The 20,396-nt window shown below is 41.8% G+C and overlaps 1 protein-coding gene across 1 annotated transcript in view; it reads left to right on the forward strand.

Annotated features, from left to right (window-relative positions):
• The first annotated feature begins 855 nt into the window (after positions 1-855).
• Positions 856-20,396, forward strand: part of LOC126473703 (uncharacterized) — an 86,249-nt gene continuing 66,708 nt past the window's right edge. The window contains exon 1 of the mRNA XM_050100943.1: positions 856-961. Within this exon, the coding sequence (XP_049956900.1) occupies positions 856-961 (106 nt within the window). The remainder of the gene's footprint in view (positions 962-20,396) is intronic.

Consider the following 20,396-nt stretch of genomic DNA (forward strand, 5'->3'; position numbering starts at 1 on the left):
TGATGGTCGTATGCGTGTTTGGCGCCGTGCAGGTGAGCGCCACAATCAGGACTGCATACGACCGAGGCACACAGGGCCAACACCCGGCATCATGGTGTGGGGAGCGATCTCCTACACTGGCCGTACACCACTGGTGATCGTCGAGGGGACACTGAATAGTGTACGGTACATCCAAACCGTCATCGAACCAATCGTTCTACCATTCCTAGACCGGCAAGGGAACTTGCTGTTCCAACAGGACAATGCACGTCCGCATGTATCCCGTGCCACCCAACGTGCTCTAGAAGGTGTAAGTCAACTACCCTGTCCAGCAAGATCTCCGGATCTGTCCCCCATTGAGCATGTTTGGGACTGGATGAAGCGTCGTCTCACGCGGTCTGCACGTCCAGCACGAACGCTGGTCCAACTGAGGCGCCAGGTGGAAATGGCATGGCAAGCCGTTCCACAGGACTACATCCAGCATCTCTACGATCGTCTCCATGGGAGAATAGCAGCCTGCATTGCTGCGAAAGGTGGATATACACTGTACTAGTGCCGACATTGTGCATGCTCTGTTGCCTGTGTCTATGTGCCTGTGGTTCTGTCAGTGTGATCATGTGATGTATCTGACCCCAGGAATGTGTCAATAAAGTTTCCCCTTCCTGGGACAATGAATTCACGGTGTTCTTATTTCAATTTCCAGGAGTGTATTTTATAGGTAGTATGGCGTCTAGCAGGTTTCCTGTGATAACTAATAACCCTGGACGCAGTTCTCATCAAAGCTGTGAGTTTATTTGATTCGTTACTACTAGAAACTGCTTATTGATAACGACGTTAGTTACCCTGAGATTTTCTCGTTTTCCGATTTCAGCTGACATGCCATCTGGAAGGTGGTCTATGAAACCTAGTGATCCTGGATTTGGTGACTGGCCGAGATCTATACTGGATCAGCCTGAGAGTGAATGTAGTGGCGATGAAAATGGTATAGGACAAGGTTTCGAGAGTGCCCATGAACCGAATCACAGCAAGAAGTATGTGAAGCTGAGAATCAAGTGCATGGTATACCTAATGCTACAGTTCCTGGATCATCACCAAGTTCACTACAACCACCACATTCCTTTGAAACATACACATCGTCATCAGATGAAAACGAACCCCTATCAAAAAGGCAGAACCGTCAATACGAGCGAAAGAAGTGTTATGGGAAGAACCGTTTCATATGGTCCAAAAAACCTCCAGCTTAAAATGTTCGCACAAGGAAACATAATATCGTTTCACATTTACCGCTAATAATTGGCCCTGCTAAAGCCCTTGGTCAGATTTGTAGACCCCAGACTGCTTGGACGCTACTTTTTAGTGAGAGAATGCTGAATGAAATAATTCTGAAAACCAATAAAAAATTGGCCCTCACGAGGGAAAAGTTGTCTCATGATACAAGAACTGACTACAAAGACTTGGATCTGATCGAGTTCAAGGCTTTTTTGGGCATTCTCATATTCACAGCCATCTTCAAATCTAATAATAAAGATCTTCAAGCTATGCTTGCAAACGACGGTACTGGCCGTGATATTTTTCATTGTACAATGTCACTGAAGAGGGTCTTGGTGTTACTGCCCAGTATACGTTTTGATGACGCCTCAGACAGAGATGTGAGGAAAAAATGTGATGCAACAGCTCCTCTAAAATGGGTTTTCCAAGAGTTTATGAAAAACTGTATATCTAGTTACTCAGTTGGAATGTACGCTTGCATTGACGAAATGTTGGTGGGCTTTCGTGGTCGATGCCGCTTTAAGATGTATATCCGCAGCAAACCTAGAAAATATGGACTCAAAATAATGGCTTTGGCAGATGCATAAACCCACTACTTGCTAAACGCCGAGCGGTTCTAGGCGCTTCAGTCTGGAACTGCGCGACCGCTACGGTCGCAGGTTCCAATCCTGCCTCGGGCATGGATATGTGTGGTGTCCTTAGGTTATTTAGGTTTAAGTAGTTCTAAGTTCTAGGGGACTGATGACCACAGATGTTAAGTCCCATAGTGCTCAGAGCCATTTGAACCATTTTTGCTAAACGCCTACATTTACTCCGGAGAGAATAGTGATGGCAGAACACACACTGATGAGGAGAAGAAATTTTCCAAGCCAATTCAAGCAGTGTTGCAATTGACCGAACCCATTATCGGAAGTAACCGCAATATCACAGCAGATAATTGATTTTCGTCCATTGCCCTCGTACAGGAACTACGTGAAAGGGGCTTGACATACGTATGAACACTGCGAAAAAATAAACAAGAAATACCGAAAGAATTTTTACCTGCCAAGGAAAGAGAAGTAGGAGAAGCTCTCTATGGTTTCACAAAGGAGACACTACTATCTTATGCACCAAAGAAAGGCAAGGCCATCCTACTTGTATCCTCAATGCATCATACTCAGTCAACTGATCCAGAAACTAGAAATCATTTCCTTTTGTAACAACACAAAAGGTGGGGTCGACGCCTTAGATGAGAAATGCACAGTATACTCAACAAGTCGACGCACAAGGCGATGGCCATTAGCCATATTTTTCACTCTAATGAACGTTAGCCTAGTGAATGCCTATGTTATCTAACGCGGATTTCCAGGGAATCCAGAGCTAACCAGATTGGAATACATCAAAAATCTTGCCAGGGAACTTGTAGACCCTCATCTCAATCGTCGACTTCAAAACTACCATTTGCCCCGTGAATTGCGGCTAAACCTCAGCGGAATTCTCAAGATACCAGTTCCATGTGAAGCCAGACGAGACTTGGGCAAACAAGTGAGGTGTAAGAAGTGCCCACCAGGCTGTGGCAGAAAAACGAAAAAGGTCTGTAACAGCTGGAACGTACCGATTTGCGGAGCCTGCACGATTCCTGTATGCCGAGATTGCGTAGAGTAATAGCTTGCCAATTCTTCTGTGTGTAATAACTTGTCAAAAAATAATGTGCTTTTATAAAGGTTCATTGTTGCTTTATACTGTAATATTCAAATTTGTTTTATTTGTTTATAAAAATTTGCAGATATATATATTTCGTGACATGTCGCAAAATTTGTTATCGACTTACATATATTTGAAAAATTGTCTATTCTGTTCACTATAAATAATTTTCTGCTGTCAAAAGTTGTTCAGAGATGTCAATAAAAGTTACTTCTTCAATGTATGTAGATACTTTTCATTTCTCCTTCACCATTGAAGTATGAGGGCCATGGAAATTATTGGGTACCTATAACCCAACCTCACCAGTTGTGTTACAAAAATATCACCTCACCAGTTACGTTTGGTAACAGCTTCGAACTATCGCTACGAGTAGTTTCCCGAGTGATTCTGCAGAGACCCTTTTGGTTGCACTTGGCTAAGTGAAGACGATGTGGAATCTGTGGAATGGAACATTTGTGCACCACTATATTACGCAAATTGAGGCAACTGCTATACTCAACCTGCAGATAATTAAAATATTACGCTCGTGAATTTGAGCTGTGTGGGAGCTGGAAGTTCAAGAAGTGAAAATTTCTGATAGGAGCTGTGAACCGTGTTAATTAGACGCTGAAGTGTATCGAACTGTGATTTCTTCTTCAAGGATGTATTAAAAAAGAGAGTAATATTTTAAGCAATCGAGTGAAGCTTAAACAAACAAAAGCTGACAAATTACAGGGGAAATTTTCGCAGTTTACGCGCGTATGTGTGGATTAAAATAAATGTATACGCTTTGATAAAATAAGCTTAGAACGGGCGTGTACTGGTGACTATTACTAGGTTTTGCACAAACTGTCTGTCAAATTCTCATCCCAGCATCCGCCCGTGATTGTTGCGACTTTAAACATGTCTCAGACTGTCGAACGGTGTACTTCCACCGCAAAAGCCTATCACGCTGAATTTTAATCTGCTGTTTACGTATATCAATCACTGGAGATACACCATTATGGTGATCGTCCATTTTGTCTTTATGTATCGGCGCTCACAGATTTTCTTCCGGAGTTAGCGATGTTACGTATCTCAAAGTATGTCTTCTCTGACATATGTTTCGTCTTTGACGAAAGCCAGCGGTGACAAGACAAGACGGTGCAACTATTGGAAACTTTGTACCTCAACGTTTATTTATGCGACGTATTAGAGTGACAACTTGGGAACAGAATTCGACAAACCACTCAACTGAATAGCGTTACAATATCATTTATTATTTCATACAGATACCCAAAAGATATCAGAAAAAAGTTAATGAAGTAGTTTTGAAGTGCGATGTAATGAATGTATAACGGAATTATTTCTCGCAGTCGTCTGCTAACACGAGTCATTATACAAGAAAATCTGTGGATTTTAGTTTTTTTAAATAAGTTAGTTTTGCATATATTTGCAGTAACGTGTGGACGGTAGTTTGTCTAAACATTCATCTTTTTATATTCATCTGTTTCTTTAAAATTGTTACACGGCATCTGAAAACCTTGTTGAGTAGTATGATTGAGAGAGAGCGCACGAGCTGTGAAGCGAAATGATCGAATGGAATTTTTGGCTGGGAGACACCATTTGGGGTTGAGGACAACGCAACGCAACACTCAATCTCCGAGCAGATAAGATCCCCGACCCGTACAGGAATCGAATGCGGGACCCCCACGGGGGAGACAGTCATGCTCACCATTCTGCTAGGGACGAGGATAGCGCATGATATGTATGCGTATGTGTGTGAAAGATAAGCTTACCTCTCAGAGAGAGGACTTGAAACCATTATATTGGTAGAAATTATTGGGGGGAGGGGGGGTGGGAATAACGACGTTTCTGAGAGTCACTGGCATAGCCTACTGTTTTTGTGATTCAGTTTGTATGAGGACAGGCTAGTAGGTGCAGGCTTGACTATAATTGTCATAACCAACTAGATAGCAAGTAGATTTGGAGACAGGAAAAATACGGCAGAGTTATAATTCTATATTCAACAAGAAACGTTATCTTTATTCGTTAAGTGAAATTAGTGGCGGAAAAAGTCTTCAGTCGGTATTAGATGTTATTTAGTAGGAGAGTCACGCTGTGGGGCGGCGGGTGGAATTTATTGTTGTTAAATAAAAGTTTGAATGTTGAAACACTGCATTTCCCGGCCTATGCACCATATGTGGTGCGGCGGGTGGAAATGATTGATGTTAAATGTGTTCCTATTATTTATGCTGTCTTTCGCCGTTCTCAACACTGGCTCTCTAACTACAATATTGGCAACCAGAAAGTGATTAGCAAAACGTGAAGCCTGTAATTAGAATTCCTAGTGCCCACTTCATCTGAGAATACACTTATAGCTACAGCTTATAGCTCTGGGGAATAGGAGATTGTCTGGGATTCATAATCAAAAACGATTTTCTAAAATAGTTGAGTATATTCTGAAAGTCACAGATGAAAAAAAAAGAATCCACACAATCTGACTAACAGAGCAGTTCAGAGTCTAATGCGCTGATGCAACTATAACTGTCCAAATTAAATATGTAAATGAATGCTCGCCAAAATTTGATGATTAGGTTCACCAAACGCCACGCTAAATAATGGTAGAATGTTTGTCCCGCGGCGGCACGTGAAAATACGACAATACGCAAACTGAAGATCGATAATTATAGTCATCCCAGGATTAACACTTCACTCGAAAATGATTTCATGGTACGCGTATCTCGAGTAACTTAATACGGCCTCCGAGGCTGTTTGTAGCAATGATACCGACGCGACGCGACGCGACTCCCGACACAGATGGCGTGCTGTTCAGCGTCTGGAGAGAACTGGGGCCTTTCTTCCTCGCGCAGCGTTCTTATATATAAAACCGCGGTGCGGACAGCTAAGGGAACGCCTGATCAAATCGGCACTCCCGACTAGCCGCTGGGCTAGTAACGCACCACTTTAAGTTATTGAATAAATCATAGCTTCTTTTGCTGATGGCCGATGAAGCTCTCAATTTAAATGTGCATTCAGCACACAGGTAAGTAATCATAATAAAATTTTGATGTGGCTAAGTTAAATATTTTGGGCGAGAGACTTAATTTAATCGTACTGCACGCAGTAGACGAGCTCTGAACTGGCCCTTTGGAGATACGCTATCGCTATAGTTTTATAGGTATTCAAATGAAACTTCTCACATCCTTATGGTGATAGCGGATCTCCATTCTACTTAAATATAAACATCCTAGCCTTATTTATTAGCCTACTTAATCTATCTTGCTTCCTTAAGTTTTGAGACGAAAACCAGAAAATCATGAATTTCCACTAAAATCATAATTTGTGAGATCCAGAAGACTGTTTTTATTAAATTATTCTGAAAGAGGAATCTATATATAAATTTTTAATTCTCTAGCTCTTTTCTGTTGCGCCAATGGTTTTTACAGAAAAACGTCCAAATTTCGAAAATGGCTAAAGTTATCGAACTGATATTCAACACACATTAATTTAGTATTACTCCTGACATGCTAGAAATGTTTTAGGTTATTTGCTTGATTTTTAATGTATTGCGCAACATTTATGACGTCAGAGCTAGTTACAGCGGACTGGCTGGCACACAATGGAAAGACTGATGTGAATTTGCTACAGCGTGAGTAGGCTGCTTCCCTACAACGCCCACACAGCCACATGGGAGAATTTCTGCTTCTGTCTTGTTGATGCTGGACTTAGGATCACAGAGCTGTTTATTTTCTCAGCATCGTTGCCCTGGCCACGCGCTGCTGTAGTTCATGCTCCGAACACTGGCGGCAGCACAGGCGGCCGCGCCGCCCTTGCGTATATGAATTGTGTGGTGAGTTTTTGTGGGCCGCTACGAGGGCCATTCAGCTCACTAGATAACAAGACAATAAATTCACGAGTTAATTAAAGTTGGCCCTGCGGCCGTACTGAAACAATGTGGCGTCTCAGCTGCATTCGCGCCCGCCCACGAGTTAAAAGCGAGCGTGGGACGCCACAAAATAGAGCCTAACAGTTTATTTTCTATTTCCGTGGTGAAAGTGAATCAGGATCGTATTTAAACCTGGCAAAGAGATTACGCGAACATGTCAATATTTTCACCACCTGTATGGTCGCCGTACCCGCCACATTTGAGCTGACAGGAACTCACCATTTATTATTAAACGATTTGTTTTCTTTTATTTCCAGGTTGTATGCTGTTTTTGTTTCACAAGAATTCGCGGCCGCAAGGCCATATGTTAAACGGAATATAGTACAGTTTCCTCATTTAATGTTTAACGCCTTGTTGCTAGTGAATTGCAACGCGATCTTCCATACACTGGAAAGAGCGCAAAGAATATACGATATTACTTTATGGCGAGATTCTCCACCAAACAAGTAAGTGTCACACGGAGGTTGATTCACATGTTTTCTTTCCACCCACATGTCGTGAGTGGAACAGGGAAGAAAGGAAATGATAGTGGTGCCAGAAGAACGCTCCACCACATAATGTGAAGTGGCTTGCACAGCCCGCAGACTGGTGTTCAATCATTGACAGGAAAGAAATTAGACTGCTCATATCAGAAAGGAACTAATTTTCGGGATGTATTAATTTCTTGACTTATAATTGTGTATTTTCTGTCTTTTCGCTGTGAAAACTTTCATAGAAATAACTCGATGGCAGTTGATTAGCAGCCTGCTGGACGTGAGCGTTCTTCATCTGCTCTGTCCGCCCCGGTAGCTGAGTGGCCAGCGTGACAGACTGTCAATCCTAAGAGCCCGGGTTCGATTCCCGGCTGGGTCGGAAATTTTCCCCGCTCAGGGACTGGGTGTTGTGTTGTCCTAATCATCATCATTTCATCCTCATCGACGCGCAGGTCGCCGAAGTGGCGTCGAATCGAAAGACCTGCACCAGGCGAACGGTCTACCCGACGGGAGGCCATAGCCACACGACATTTCCATCTTTTCATCTGCTCTTGGTTTTGATTTGTTAGACTGGTTATTTACATTCAACTCGTGTTGAGGTAAAATTCAACAATTGATATTTGTAGCCAATTATACGAAACTTGGGACCATCCCGGCTTCACACAGATAGCACTAAGTGTTTCTACTTGGACGACTTGTCTATCGTAACAATAGTTTTGTTTACGAGCCACCACGTAGAGACGTGATTAAAATTTCGAAAACTACGTTAGGTAGCTGAATGTCATCTCTTAAGGGTGTATTACTCTTTGAACCCGTGAAAAGTAGGTGATTTTCGTGATTTTTCAAGTAAAATAAAAAGTAATGCCAAATCTGTAGATATGTTTTACTCGTTATAGTTTTGTCTTTAAGAAATCATTTTTGTGTCTACATTGGACGTTATCTGTAATCCCTTGCAGCCATCACATTGGTCAGCGGTGGGAATTTTCGAAGCCCTCCTACTGAACCTGAACTAAATAATTTCATATAAGTCATTTTCAATATTTTCCATCGGTATACACAGTGTAAGTAGGCTGTTTAGGTTTTTATGTTGGTAATGCCACGTAGTGCTGTCTATGAAAATCGCTGACTGCGCTGTATGCAGTCTGTGACTGGTTGGACTCAAATGGTTCAAATGGCTCTGAGCACTATGGGACTCAACTGCTGAGGTCATTAGTCCCCTAGAACTTAGAACTAGTTAAACCTAACTAACCTAAGGACATCACAAACATCCATGCCCGAGGCAGGATTCGAACCTGCGACCGTAGCGGTCTTGCGGTTCCAGACTGCAGCGCCTTTAACCGCACGGCCACTTCGGCCGGCTGGTTGGACTCATTGTTGGAATATCCGCTAGAGTAGCGTTGGGCGTTTGGATGTGAACAGCCCGTAGCGTTGGGCAGTTGGAGGTGAGCCGCCAGCAGTGGTGGATGTGGGGAGAGAGATGCCAGAGTTTTGAGATATTAATATGAGCGGACGATCTGGACGTGTGTCCGTCAGAAAAAGGAAATTTGTAAGACTGGATGTCATGAACACTGTTAAGGTAAATACATTGTTTGTTCTCTATCAAAATCTTTCATTTCCTGACTATGCCTATCAGTAGTTAGTGCCTTCCGTGGTGAGAATCTTTTATTTAGCTGACAGTATTGGCGCTTGCTGTATTGTAGCAGTTCGAGTAACGAAGATTTTTGTAAGGTAAGTGATTCATGAAAGGTATAGGTTATTGTTAGCCATGGCCATTCTTTTGTAGGGAGTATTGAAAGCCAGATTGCGTTGCGCTAAAAGATATTGTGTGTAAGTTTAGTGATGACGAGAATGAGTAAAGAGAGAGACGTCTGAGTATGTTCAGTTTTGCTCAGCTGTTTGAAAATCAGATAACTTAAGAGTTTTTCCAGCACTGCCATTCTTAATTTTTCAAAGGGGAAGTTTCAACAAGATAATTAAAAAATATTAAGTTCTAAAGGGATTGTGATGTGTCGAAATAAGTGGCATATTTTTCCCCAAAAAAACTGAGACGTAAGGATGCACCGTCAATTAACTTTAGAAAATACAGCAAAACCGTTATGTATGCTGACATAGAATTCTATTTAGGGATCTCAGTAACAAATTCCGATCCAAATCGTATTTACCATTCTCAAGTTATGTTCCCCAGAAACTTGAAAAAATTTGGAGAAAAACGAGATTAAAGTTTCTGGTTATATTTTTTATAGTTAAATTACGCATTGATCCCTGGACCAACAGAGATAGTTTTAGATCCAGAAAGAGGTCCTAATCCATCTTTTTCGTGGCTCTTTAGAAGTTCCTGTCACTCGCTTCCCTGCTCGCTCGATAGGCTTTTGTAACAGGCTGGTCTAATCTCAATTTTGAGCACTTTCATAATTTCCGTAATGCCCTTTAGGCCGAAATTCATATTACAAGCTGCCACAATTGCCGTGATGTTGACTATTTTTCCCACCTCTTTTCAGAAAACGCCTCGAAACTGAATAATGGAGTTTCGGGACAACTTGGGATGTACATTACAACAAAGTAGACACCCCTGAGAACATTTTACACAAAAAATCGATTTTTTGAAATTTTCCAAGAGGACTGCTCGCTTAAGCTTAAATGATTTAAGCAGTGCTTCCCAGGAAATTTCTCAAGAGGCACGAATGTTATCTCTTCCATGTTTAATTGGCTTTTGGAGTGACATCTCGTGGCGATGAATGGTGATGGAAACTAAAGCCAGTTGCTGGTCACCCGACTGCAGCGCCATTCCGGTACGAGCTACATTTCTTCTGCGACCCTTACTGCATTTGTCTTCACACCCCTTGACCTTTAACACTAAACTAAAAAATCTGTTCTTATCAGCTTAATATTTAACACGTCGTACTTCGCAGTTCATTTAGGAAGTTAGATATAGCTCGTGTTGGCCTCTATTTGTGAAAATTGTGTTAAAAGCCCTTAATAGTTCTTGAGATTACCTTCACATTCAGACAGAAAAACGTCGCAAGAGACCTCAATTTATAATACGTATGGGTGCTCCCAAGAAGCTGTGCCATTCAGCGCTAGATGGCAATCACATTGTTTTCACAGCGGCAGGTGACTTAAATTCCTCACAGTTCAGCCAACTTCACTAAGTATTTATAAATTATATAACGAAACTTTCCCCATGAAGCAGTCTATTTATTAGTGAAAACCGAACCAAAATTCCTACAATAGTTCCTTTGTTTATACTAAACATACAGATGGAATCTGTGGTGAGAGACTTAAATTCATATACGAGTAGACAGAAGAAAATGGAGACGTGTATAGATTTGACATTTCTGTATGTTTGAGCTTAGTCTGTCTTTAACATTTCGCGCGGGTAGTGAGTAATGAGTTACCTGCTAAATGTTCCATTTAATCAAGGCAGGAAATTAATCTCGGGATGTGTTAGGTTAGTTAGGTTTAAGTAGTTCTAAGCTCTAGGGGACTGATGACCTCAGAAGTTAGGTCCCATAGTGCTCAGAGCCATTTGACCCAATTAATCTCGTTCTCAGGCAGATACGACTTTTATGGCCCGCAGCACCAATGGTTACTGTTGTGTTGATGTGTTAAACGCTTTGCTCGTTTCTGAAAGAAGTTTCGTAAATTCACGAACAATAGCTAAAGAAAAACTGGGATTCTCCCATACACCTAACGGATAGAACGTATTCTGCCGGCTGTCGACGAAGATGCAGGTATCAGCACCTTGTGACATCACATGGACAACACTTCACGAGCTGCCGATCCATCTGTATGATCTTCAACGTTTTTTCGCTATATATGACAGCCGCGGGAGAACTTGAGCAGACGGTTTGTTGCTCAAACTGCTTTCCCGTTATTTGCGTCTTAAGTCTCGTTAACACACGGCGCAACATTTGGAAGATACGGAATAGCAAATTTTCACGACGAACGTTTGTGGACGGATGAAAATCATCATGGTGTAGCTCAGGTTTGACATCAATAGTAGTTCAGGATTAATTTCAAACCGCAATAGTTAAGAAAATCTTCTCATTATTTACACAAAAACAATTAAATGATGCCTCTTTATATTAACTTGGCACTTCATAAGTCTGTAAAACAGGATACTCGCATTAATCAAATACCAGTAAAGAACCCTATATAGGTGTGTGATTAGGATGAAGTAACAGGGTAAACCAGTTTCTTTAAAAGTTCAAGAATGACTATTGAAACACTGTTTAAATTAATGGTTCACGCTGTACAAAAGTAAAACACAAATATATCTTACCTGGTGGCTGTAGGCTTGAGTGTGGCGGACAATTATATCGGCTACACTCCGATAGTACAGCTTGCTAGTATCTTGCTGTATGGGCTCAATTTCTCTTCTTGGCATCGTTCAATTTTGCATACAGCTCAAAAACTCTCGGCTATGCCGTAAGCCGTTTCTAGTCTCCATCCGAGGCATTTCTGTGCAATTTTGCAGGAAAAGCTTCTCCTGCTCCACAAGGTTGTTGCCTCAACCACTGCCGCCTACAGACTGTGTGACTTACTTCCCGCGCTTGCTGTAGGTAGCGCGCCAATTCGCCCTTGCCACCTTTTCCACTTCTCAGAGCCACTTTCGTTTCAAACAAAAGCACACTGGCTTTTACATAACACCTATTTCTTACATTGTCCCTAAGCGTGACCATTTCATACAATTGTCAAACTTACATCAATATGAATAGTTTATACACACAAATATTTTTAAATACAAATGTCAACAGAAAATTATTTAACGTTATAACCAATTAACATAGTCTTTTACACACATTATTCACATACAATGGAAAGAACTTCAGTCTCCATTATAGTACATTTTACTTTGAATATACAGAAAATATAGTACCAATATAAGAAAATTTTAAAGAAAAAATTATAAAAAGTATAGACGAACCACAAAAAATAGTATTATACACACCATTTGGTTTTAGTATGGGAACAGTACTCTTAAATTTCAGTCATTTGTGCATTATCAGTTTCCATCGGCACGTCTTACGAATTTCATTAAGTATGCCTGATATGCAGCATGATAAGCAGAGCAGCGACTAGGATCAAATGGTTCAAATGGCTCTGAGCACTATGGGACGTAACTGCTGAGGACATCAGTCCCCTAGAACTTAGAACTACTTAAACCTAACTAACCTAAGGACATCACACACATCCATGCCCGAGGCAGGATTCGAACCTGCGACCCTAGCGGTCGCGCGGCTCCAGACTGAAGTGCCTAGAACCGCTTGGCCACCCCGGCCGGCTCGGCTAGGATCATTTCTTAATCCACTGCAATTCTGTCTAAATAAAACTAGTAATTGCTGTGAAGTGCCCGAATGCATCACGTTTTCTTTCGTCAGATGTTCGTGGTGTAAGGAAAAGTTTGTTTTCGTTATTCAAATGACACTTCACTTTATTGAGACGGCTGTGGGGAATAAAAAAAGGAGCTGTTTCATTGTTATTAAAATATGTATTATTCAAAAATTATCAAATTGACTTGCTATAAAACGCTTTATGTGTAAGAAATATTTCATTTCAACAAATTAAAATCCTGACTGATAAAAGTCGACTTTAACATAAGACCCTGCCTTGATTTATTTTCCTCTGTTATTCACCTTTATAAGAATTACATCTGCAACAGTTAAGCTGCAGGTATGAACTGCGCCATATTCAAAACATTAATGATACGTTCATTTTTTGTAGAGTTTACGAGATTCAAATTAGCACGCGTCACCCTAGATATTTGTGCTACGCTAAACTACGCGGTGCTACGCTCTTTTGTCAAGGCCGATCGTATGCTAGGCAGCAAAGGGTTGTACAGATAGCTGTCACAAGTTGTTCTTCGTGCGGCGAAAACGAATAACTTTAAAAATTATTTGAAAAATAATTATAATGCGTCGTTGCAGCTAAATTTCGACAGTGCATTTCTTTCGTTGTATTCTCCCTGTGTAAAAAGTTTCTGGGTGGATTTCGACATGTTGGATTGGACCATTACCTTGTAAGGCAGAAACCCCAAAATAAATCCCGGACAATTAAATACACACATCAAAAAAGTATTGCATCACCCCGGTTCCCAGAACTCCTGAAGACAGACGTTGACTGTGGATGTTGTATCACAGGCACAGTCCCTTTGACTGTTCAGAGATGTCACTAAACCCGCCCAAAGATGTAAACAACCATGCATGAGCAGCGCCTATTAGACGGAGGTGGTCCGACAGACGATCAGTCCCAGTCATTCCAACAGGGAGGAGGTACACGGCTCGTGTTGTCTGTAGTACAACCATGGCTAGACGTACACGGTCAATACTGCGGTTCGATGGCGTCTGCATTGTTACTTTGTGCCGGGAACGGCTCTCAACAAGGGCAGTGTCCAGGCGTCTCGCCGGCCGATGTGGCCGAGCGGTTCTAGGCGCTTCAGTCTGGAACAGCGTGACCGCTACGGTCGCAGGTTCGAATCCTGCCTCGGGCATGGATGTGTGTGATGTCCTTAGGTTAGTTAGGTTTAAGTAGTTCTAAGTTCTAGGGGACTGATGACCACAGCAGTTAAGTCGCATAGTGCTCAGAGCCATTTGAACCAGGCGTCTCGGAGTGAACCAAAGTGATGTTGTTCGGACATGGAGGAGATACAGAGAGACAGGAACTGTCGATGACAAGCCTTGCGAATGCGCCCAAGGGCTACTACTGCAGTGGATGACCGCCACCTACGGATTATGGCTCGGAGGAACCCTGACACCAACGACACCAAGGTAAATAATTCTTTTCGTGCAGCCACAGGACGTCGTGTTATGACACAAACTGTGCGCAATAGGATGCACGATGAGCAACTTCACTCCCGACGTCCATGGCGAGGTGCATCTTTGTAACCACGACACCATGCAGCGCGGCACAAACGGATCTAACGACATGCCGAATGGACCGCTGATGATTGGCATCACGTTCTCTTCACCGATGAGTATCGTATATGCCTTCAACCAGACAATCGCTGGAGATGTGTTTGGAGGCAACCCGGTCAGGCTGAACGCCTTAGACACACTGTACAGCGAGTGCAGCAAGGTGGAGGTTCCCTGCTGTCTTGGGGTGGCATTATGTGGGGCCGACGTACTCCGCTGGTGGTCATGGAAGGCGCCGTAACGGCTGTACGATACGTGAATGCCATCCTCCGACCGATAGTGCAACCATATCGACAGCATATTGACGAGGCATTCGTCTTCATAGCCGACAATTCGCGCCTCCATCGTGCACATTTTGTGAATGACTTCCTTCAGGATAACGACATCTCTCGACTAGAGTGGACGGCATGTTCTCCACACATGAACCCTATCGAACATGCCTGTGATAGATTGAAAAGGGCTGTTTATGGACGACGTGACCCACCAACCATTCTGAGGGATCTACGCCGAACCGCCATTGAGGAGTGGGACAATCTGGACCAACAGTGCCTTGATGAACTTGTGGATAGTATGCCACAACGAATACAGCCATATATCAATTCAAGAGGACGTGCTACTGGGTATTAGAGGTACCGGTGTGTACAGCAGTCTGGTCCACCACCTCTGAAGCTCTCGCTGTATGTTAGTACAACACGCAATGTGTGTCTTTCATGAGCAATAAAAAGAGCGGAAATGATGTCTGTGTTGATCTCTATTCCAATTTTTTGTACAGGTTCCGGAACTCTCGGAATCGAGATGATGCAAACCTTTTCCCCAGATATATTAAACAATGAGACAGATTTCGTGACGTACGCAAGTAATTTTTAAGTTTTAGAACTGCCGGATTATGACGCTGCGTATTTAACAGAGCTGTGATATTTTTTCTTGCTTGGCGGTTGGTCGAAAAAACACTCTGCACCACTTTTCCCTATGATTTTTGGGTTTCGCATATTTCAGCGATGATGAATTCACACATTTCCACCGCTTGCTTTGCCCCTTTGTCTCGGGGTCATCCTGATACACCGAGCACTCGTCCACAGTGATTAGCTGGTTAAAGAAGTCATTTGGATCGACCTGACACAGTTGCAACACTTCCATTGCCGTTTCGTTTCGGTGGGCTTTCTCGGTGGGTTTGAGTAGTCGCGGAACTCAACGGGTGACGACTTCCGTCATATCCAATATGCCGTACAAGATGTTGAAAGCTGATACGTGACTGGTTTTCACCTTTCCCACTGTCGCCTAGCTTCTTAGACCCGGTAGTGTTTGACTAGTGTCTCCACTTCTCTTGTAGTTTCCGGTTCTTGACAGAGAGGTGGTCTGTCTCTTCTTTGACCACGCTGGAAGCATCTGCACCACCTAAACGTTGGACCGCATGACGGTGTATCGCTGGCGTAGAGTTCCGCCAACTCAGCACAAATTGTTACATCGTTCCTCTCCTTTAAGTAAAGAAAACGGCTTACCACAGATCCTCCATTTCATCACCAAGGTACAACATTTTGATTTGGCTCCTCCAGCGACATTCTACCGTGCCGCGGAGATTTAGTTGTGTACAACGACGGCAAACAGGTACCGGAAACAAACAAAAATTAATCATACAGCTTTATTTTTTCGAGCTGATAATTAAAACTTCATGAGTACTTGTCGTACGTGTTAGCAGTGGAGGGGCACATCACGATCTCGGGCCAGTTTTAGATTACATGAGATTAGATTCAGTTTACGTTCCATAGATCCAAAAATTAGATGATCCTCATGGATCTGGAACATGTCAGAAAGTATAACATATAAAACATACAGCATTTGAGTATAATAATCACTTCTCTGATCATTTATCGGGACATTGTCAACATATGTGAATACATTACAGTAAATTGGAGTTGCTAATATTTACAGAATTAATACACTATCAGAACAAAACATTGGTATGCAATATTAATAAATTTATCATACAAAAAATACCTAATCTTGACTATTGTGACCAGGTGCTGTCAAAATTGAAATCTGCGAGCTAACATCCCAAAGATGTTAAGGCTCACAAGCGATTCCTCTTCGTCGAAATTTCTTGGCTCAAACTCGTCTAGGGGCTGAACCGCACGTGTCGCATTATACGTCCTAAATTAGACACTTGTGACCCTTTGGTTAAATTGTCTGGCTGATGGAAATTTTGCAAAATTGTATGGAACATACAACGTTAATGTAACATATAAAAATAGTAATAATAATACTTGGAGCTAAATTAACTACCCAAAAATGATTGCGATTTGGTTACAATAATGTTTACTCAGAAAGCAAACTAATGGGGAAGTGGCCGTATTTAGAGTTACTGTTACACTCGAGCGCATATCCATTTGACACAGCTGGATCACTCACTTTCTCATCGCGAAACACAATACTCCACCTCGATATTTACACGAAAAGTTAGAGTTCACTCCAGGCTCGCGGCTGCTCACCGCTCAGAGACTAAGTCCCGCGATACCACACAACGCGAAATTTTCTAAGTCATTTCACTTCCTAGCTGGCTAAAGACCGACCGTCCGCTTTCGCGTCTTCATCCGAACTGTCCACTTTGCTGTCTCCAGCCGAACTGTCCGCTTTCGCGTCTCCACCAGCACTGTCCCTCTGCCCGTCTCCGGCCGAGCTTCCCGTGCGCCGAACATCCTCGCTCAACTGACTAGGGCAGTTCCCTTTCCTCAAGCCGTCCATCTGATTCGCTACAGCTTATTCTACACTATTGTACATTTTAACATATTTAAATAATCATAAGTTGACCACTTTTACGTTCTAAATAAAGTAACAATAATATCCATTACATAATAAACATTAAATTCTGTTACATAAAACCAATACAATTTCTTTCCTACCTTGGAATGTCATGGCCAGTAGCCTTGCACCAATGTGCTTTCTGAGAAATAAATACAGAACAAAAGTAAGTATTATGCTCTAAACTTTACAACAAGTATTCTATCACCTAATGATTCAATAAGGTGTCATGCTGTCATCGTTCAATGTGCTTTGTGTGGAGGAAACGATGATCAGATGCTTAGCTGAAAATACTGATAGTTAAATTTACTGTATCTTTTAAACAAATTAAGTTACAAAGTTGATATTTACAACATTTGTCAATTTAATGATGCGCTTCTATAGGAAATGATCGTTAAGATCGACTAAAGCGTTCAGATTTTAGCATTCAGGTCTTTGTTAGAAAACTTGTGAATTTCACTTTAACAGTAAGTCCTAAACTATTATAGATACGATCAATATTCAAGTTTTATTGGTATCACCATGTAAATTTATGAAGTATTGTAGATTAAAAAATTACTGTGGCTTCATTCCCTGCATTGCTTCTTCTTCTTCTTCACGCGATCAGGCCCAGAGGACCGCGCACCACCACAGTTAGAGCTCTCCATCCGTCTCTGTCTTCTGCTACCTGTCTCCAGTTGTCCGTGACTCCCAGCTGCAACAGGTCTTCTCTCACTCCATCGATCCACCTCTTTTTAGGTCTTCCCACTGGTCTGCTGCCTGACGGGATCCAGTCCATTGTGATTTTGGGCCATCTTGTTGCCTCCATTCTAACAACATGTCCACCCCACTGCAGTCTTTTGCTTCTCATCACTCCCAAGATGTTAGGCTCCTTGTACAGCTCTTCTAATTCAGTGTTATGGCGTCTTCTCCATTCTCCAGTAGTCTGCATTGCTGCAGAATCAAATAGTTTTCGTAAATGTTTCCCTTTATGGCTGATCTTAGGTCCGCCATATTTACCACTGCTACGTCTCCTTGGCCACAAACGGCTTCTACTGGGTTTCCCTATGGCGTAGTTTCTCGTCTGTCTCACTAGCACACTACAATGCTTAGGCTTCAATAGACAATATACGTCTGTGAATTTCCCCATCTCTAGGTGAATCTGCACCCTTTGTGGCACGCGGTCCTGGACGACAGGGTTCGTTTCACAATTCCTGTAGCGTGACTCTTTTGGCCTTATATTTAAATGAGAGCGCACTGCTCGTTAACTCACAAATCTAACAGACCTTTTCACTTAAGTTCGTCTGACAGTCCCTGTTAAGATATTCATCTACAGAGCTGAAGAGGTTGCTTATCAAAAGGTCTTTCAAACTCTGATTATATCGTGCTTTATCGGAAACTAAGTTTTTAATGGTTGCTGGCAATTTATTGAAAATGTGTGTTCTTGAATAAGACCAATGTAAGTGATTTTAGGTTTCTATGTAGATTGTTCTTATTCCTATTGATAATATGTATTGAGTTATTGGTTGGAATAGAGAAATATAATTTGCAACAAATTTCATTGAGAAACAAATATACTGAGAAGCAGTGGTTAGAATACCCAGTCCCTTGAACAGACTTCTACATGATGTTCTTGAATTTATTACGCAAATGAGTCTTTTTCACGCTTCTGTATTCTAAAACTTTTCTTGGTTTGATGAGTTACTGAAGAATATGATCCCATATGACATAACAGAATGAAAGTAAGCTATGTATGGAAGTTGTTTTTACATTTATGTCTCCTACATCTGACATCATTCACATTGCAAGTAGGGAGTTGTTTAGATGCTTCAGAAAGTCTTTGGTATGCTCTTCCTAACTGAATTTATTATTAAGTTTTAATCCCAGAAAATTAACGCTGTCAAACTCTTCGATTTTCATGTCTTCATATGTTGTACATATGCTGGAAGGAAATCTCTTAGAGGTCATGAACTGCATAAAATGAGTCTCTTCAAAGTTTAATGACAGTGAATTAACTTTGAACCAATTATTAATGTCAGTGGAAATTTGATTAGCAGCCATTTCTAAATCTGTACTTAACTTGCTAATTACTGCATTTTTGTATAGCCTCCAAACAAAACAAACTTAGCATCTGGCAGTGTAACAGACGACAGGTCATTAATATACTCAAGAAAAAGCAATGGACCCAAACTGGAACCTTGAGGAACACCATATGTAATTAATTCCCAATCAGGTGAAGGCTGATTGCTAACTCTACAGGTATTTCGCAATGACACCTTCGTTTTATGTTAGTTAGGCAACATTTGAACCATTTTGCAGCACTGCCAGTGGTACCACAATATTCTAATTTTCTTAAGAGAATACTGTAATTCACACAGTCAAAGGTTTGTCACAGGTCGCAGAAAATGCTAGTACCTCTAATTTGTTATCTAACAAATTAAGTACATTCTCACTATACATGTAAATAGACTTCTCTATATCATAGCCCTTAAGGAACCCAAACTGTGATTTTTACAAAATGTTATTTGCAGTCAGATGCTTAAGGAAACGCTTGAAAACAAACTTTTCAAATATTTTTCAACAAGTCGGCAAAAGTGAAATTGATCGATAGTTTGGCAGGAAAGAGGCTTAACTTCAGCATATTTTAGTCAGTCTGGAAATGCTCCACTGATGAGAGATTGATTGTACAAATAACGTAGGACAAAACTCAACTCTCGTGAGCACTCTATAATTAACTTCATTGATATGTTATCATAACTACCAGAATATTTTGATTTTAATGATTTTCTGATCGATATTACTTCTTTGGGAGACGAGGTGTCATTTCCATTTTACTGAAGTTATTTGTAAAGACTAGTCTCAGTTATCAGAATGAGATTTTCACTCTGCAGCGGAGTGTGCGTTGATATGAAACTTCCTGGCAGATTAAAACTGTGTGCCGGACCGAGTCTCGAACTCGGGACCTTTGCCTTTCGCGGGCAAGTGCTCTACCAGCTGAGCTACCCAAGCATGACTCACGCCGCGTCCTCACAGCTTTACTTCTGCCACTACCTCGTCTCCTACCTTCCGAACTTTACATATGCTCTCCTGCGATCCTTGCAGAACTAGCACTCCTGGAAGGAAGGATATTGCGGAGACATGGCTTAGCCACAGCCTGGGATATGTTTCCAGAACGGGATTTTCACTCTGCAGCGGAGTGTGCACCGATAGTGCGCTGCAGAGTGAAAATCTCATTCTGGAAACTGAGACTAGTCTTTACAAATAACTGTCCCTAGCATTCGGCCAAAAAGATGGTGGCTTAAAACTTTGACGATGTCCAAGATTAAAATCCAAACTTCTACCTTGTCTCTCATGGAAGATGGGTTAATGACACACTGTTGGATTAAACTATTTGCGGGA

The sequence above is a fragment of the Schistocerca serialis genome, chromosome 4, assembly GCF_023864345.2.
Source record: "Schistocerca serialis cubense isolate TAMUIC-IGC-003099 chromosome 4, iqSchSeri2.2, whole genome shotgun sequence".
In the NCBI taxonomy this organism is placed as follows: Eukaryota; Metazoa; Arthropoda; class Insecta; order Orthoptera; family Acrididae; genus Schistocerca; species Schistocerca serialis.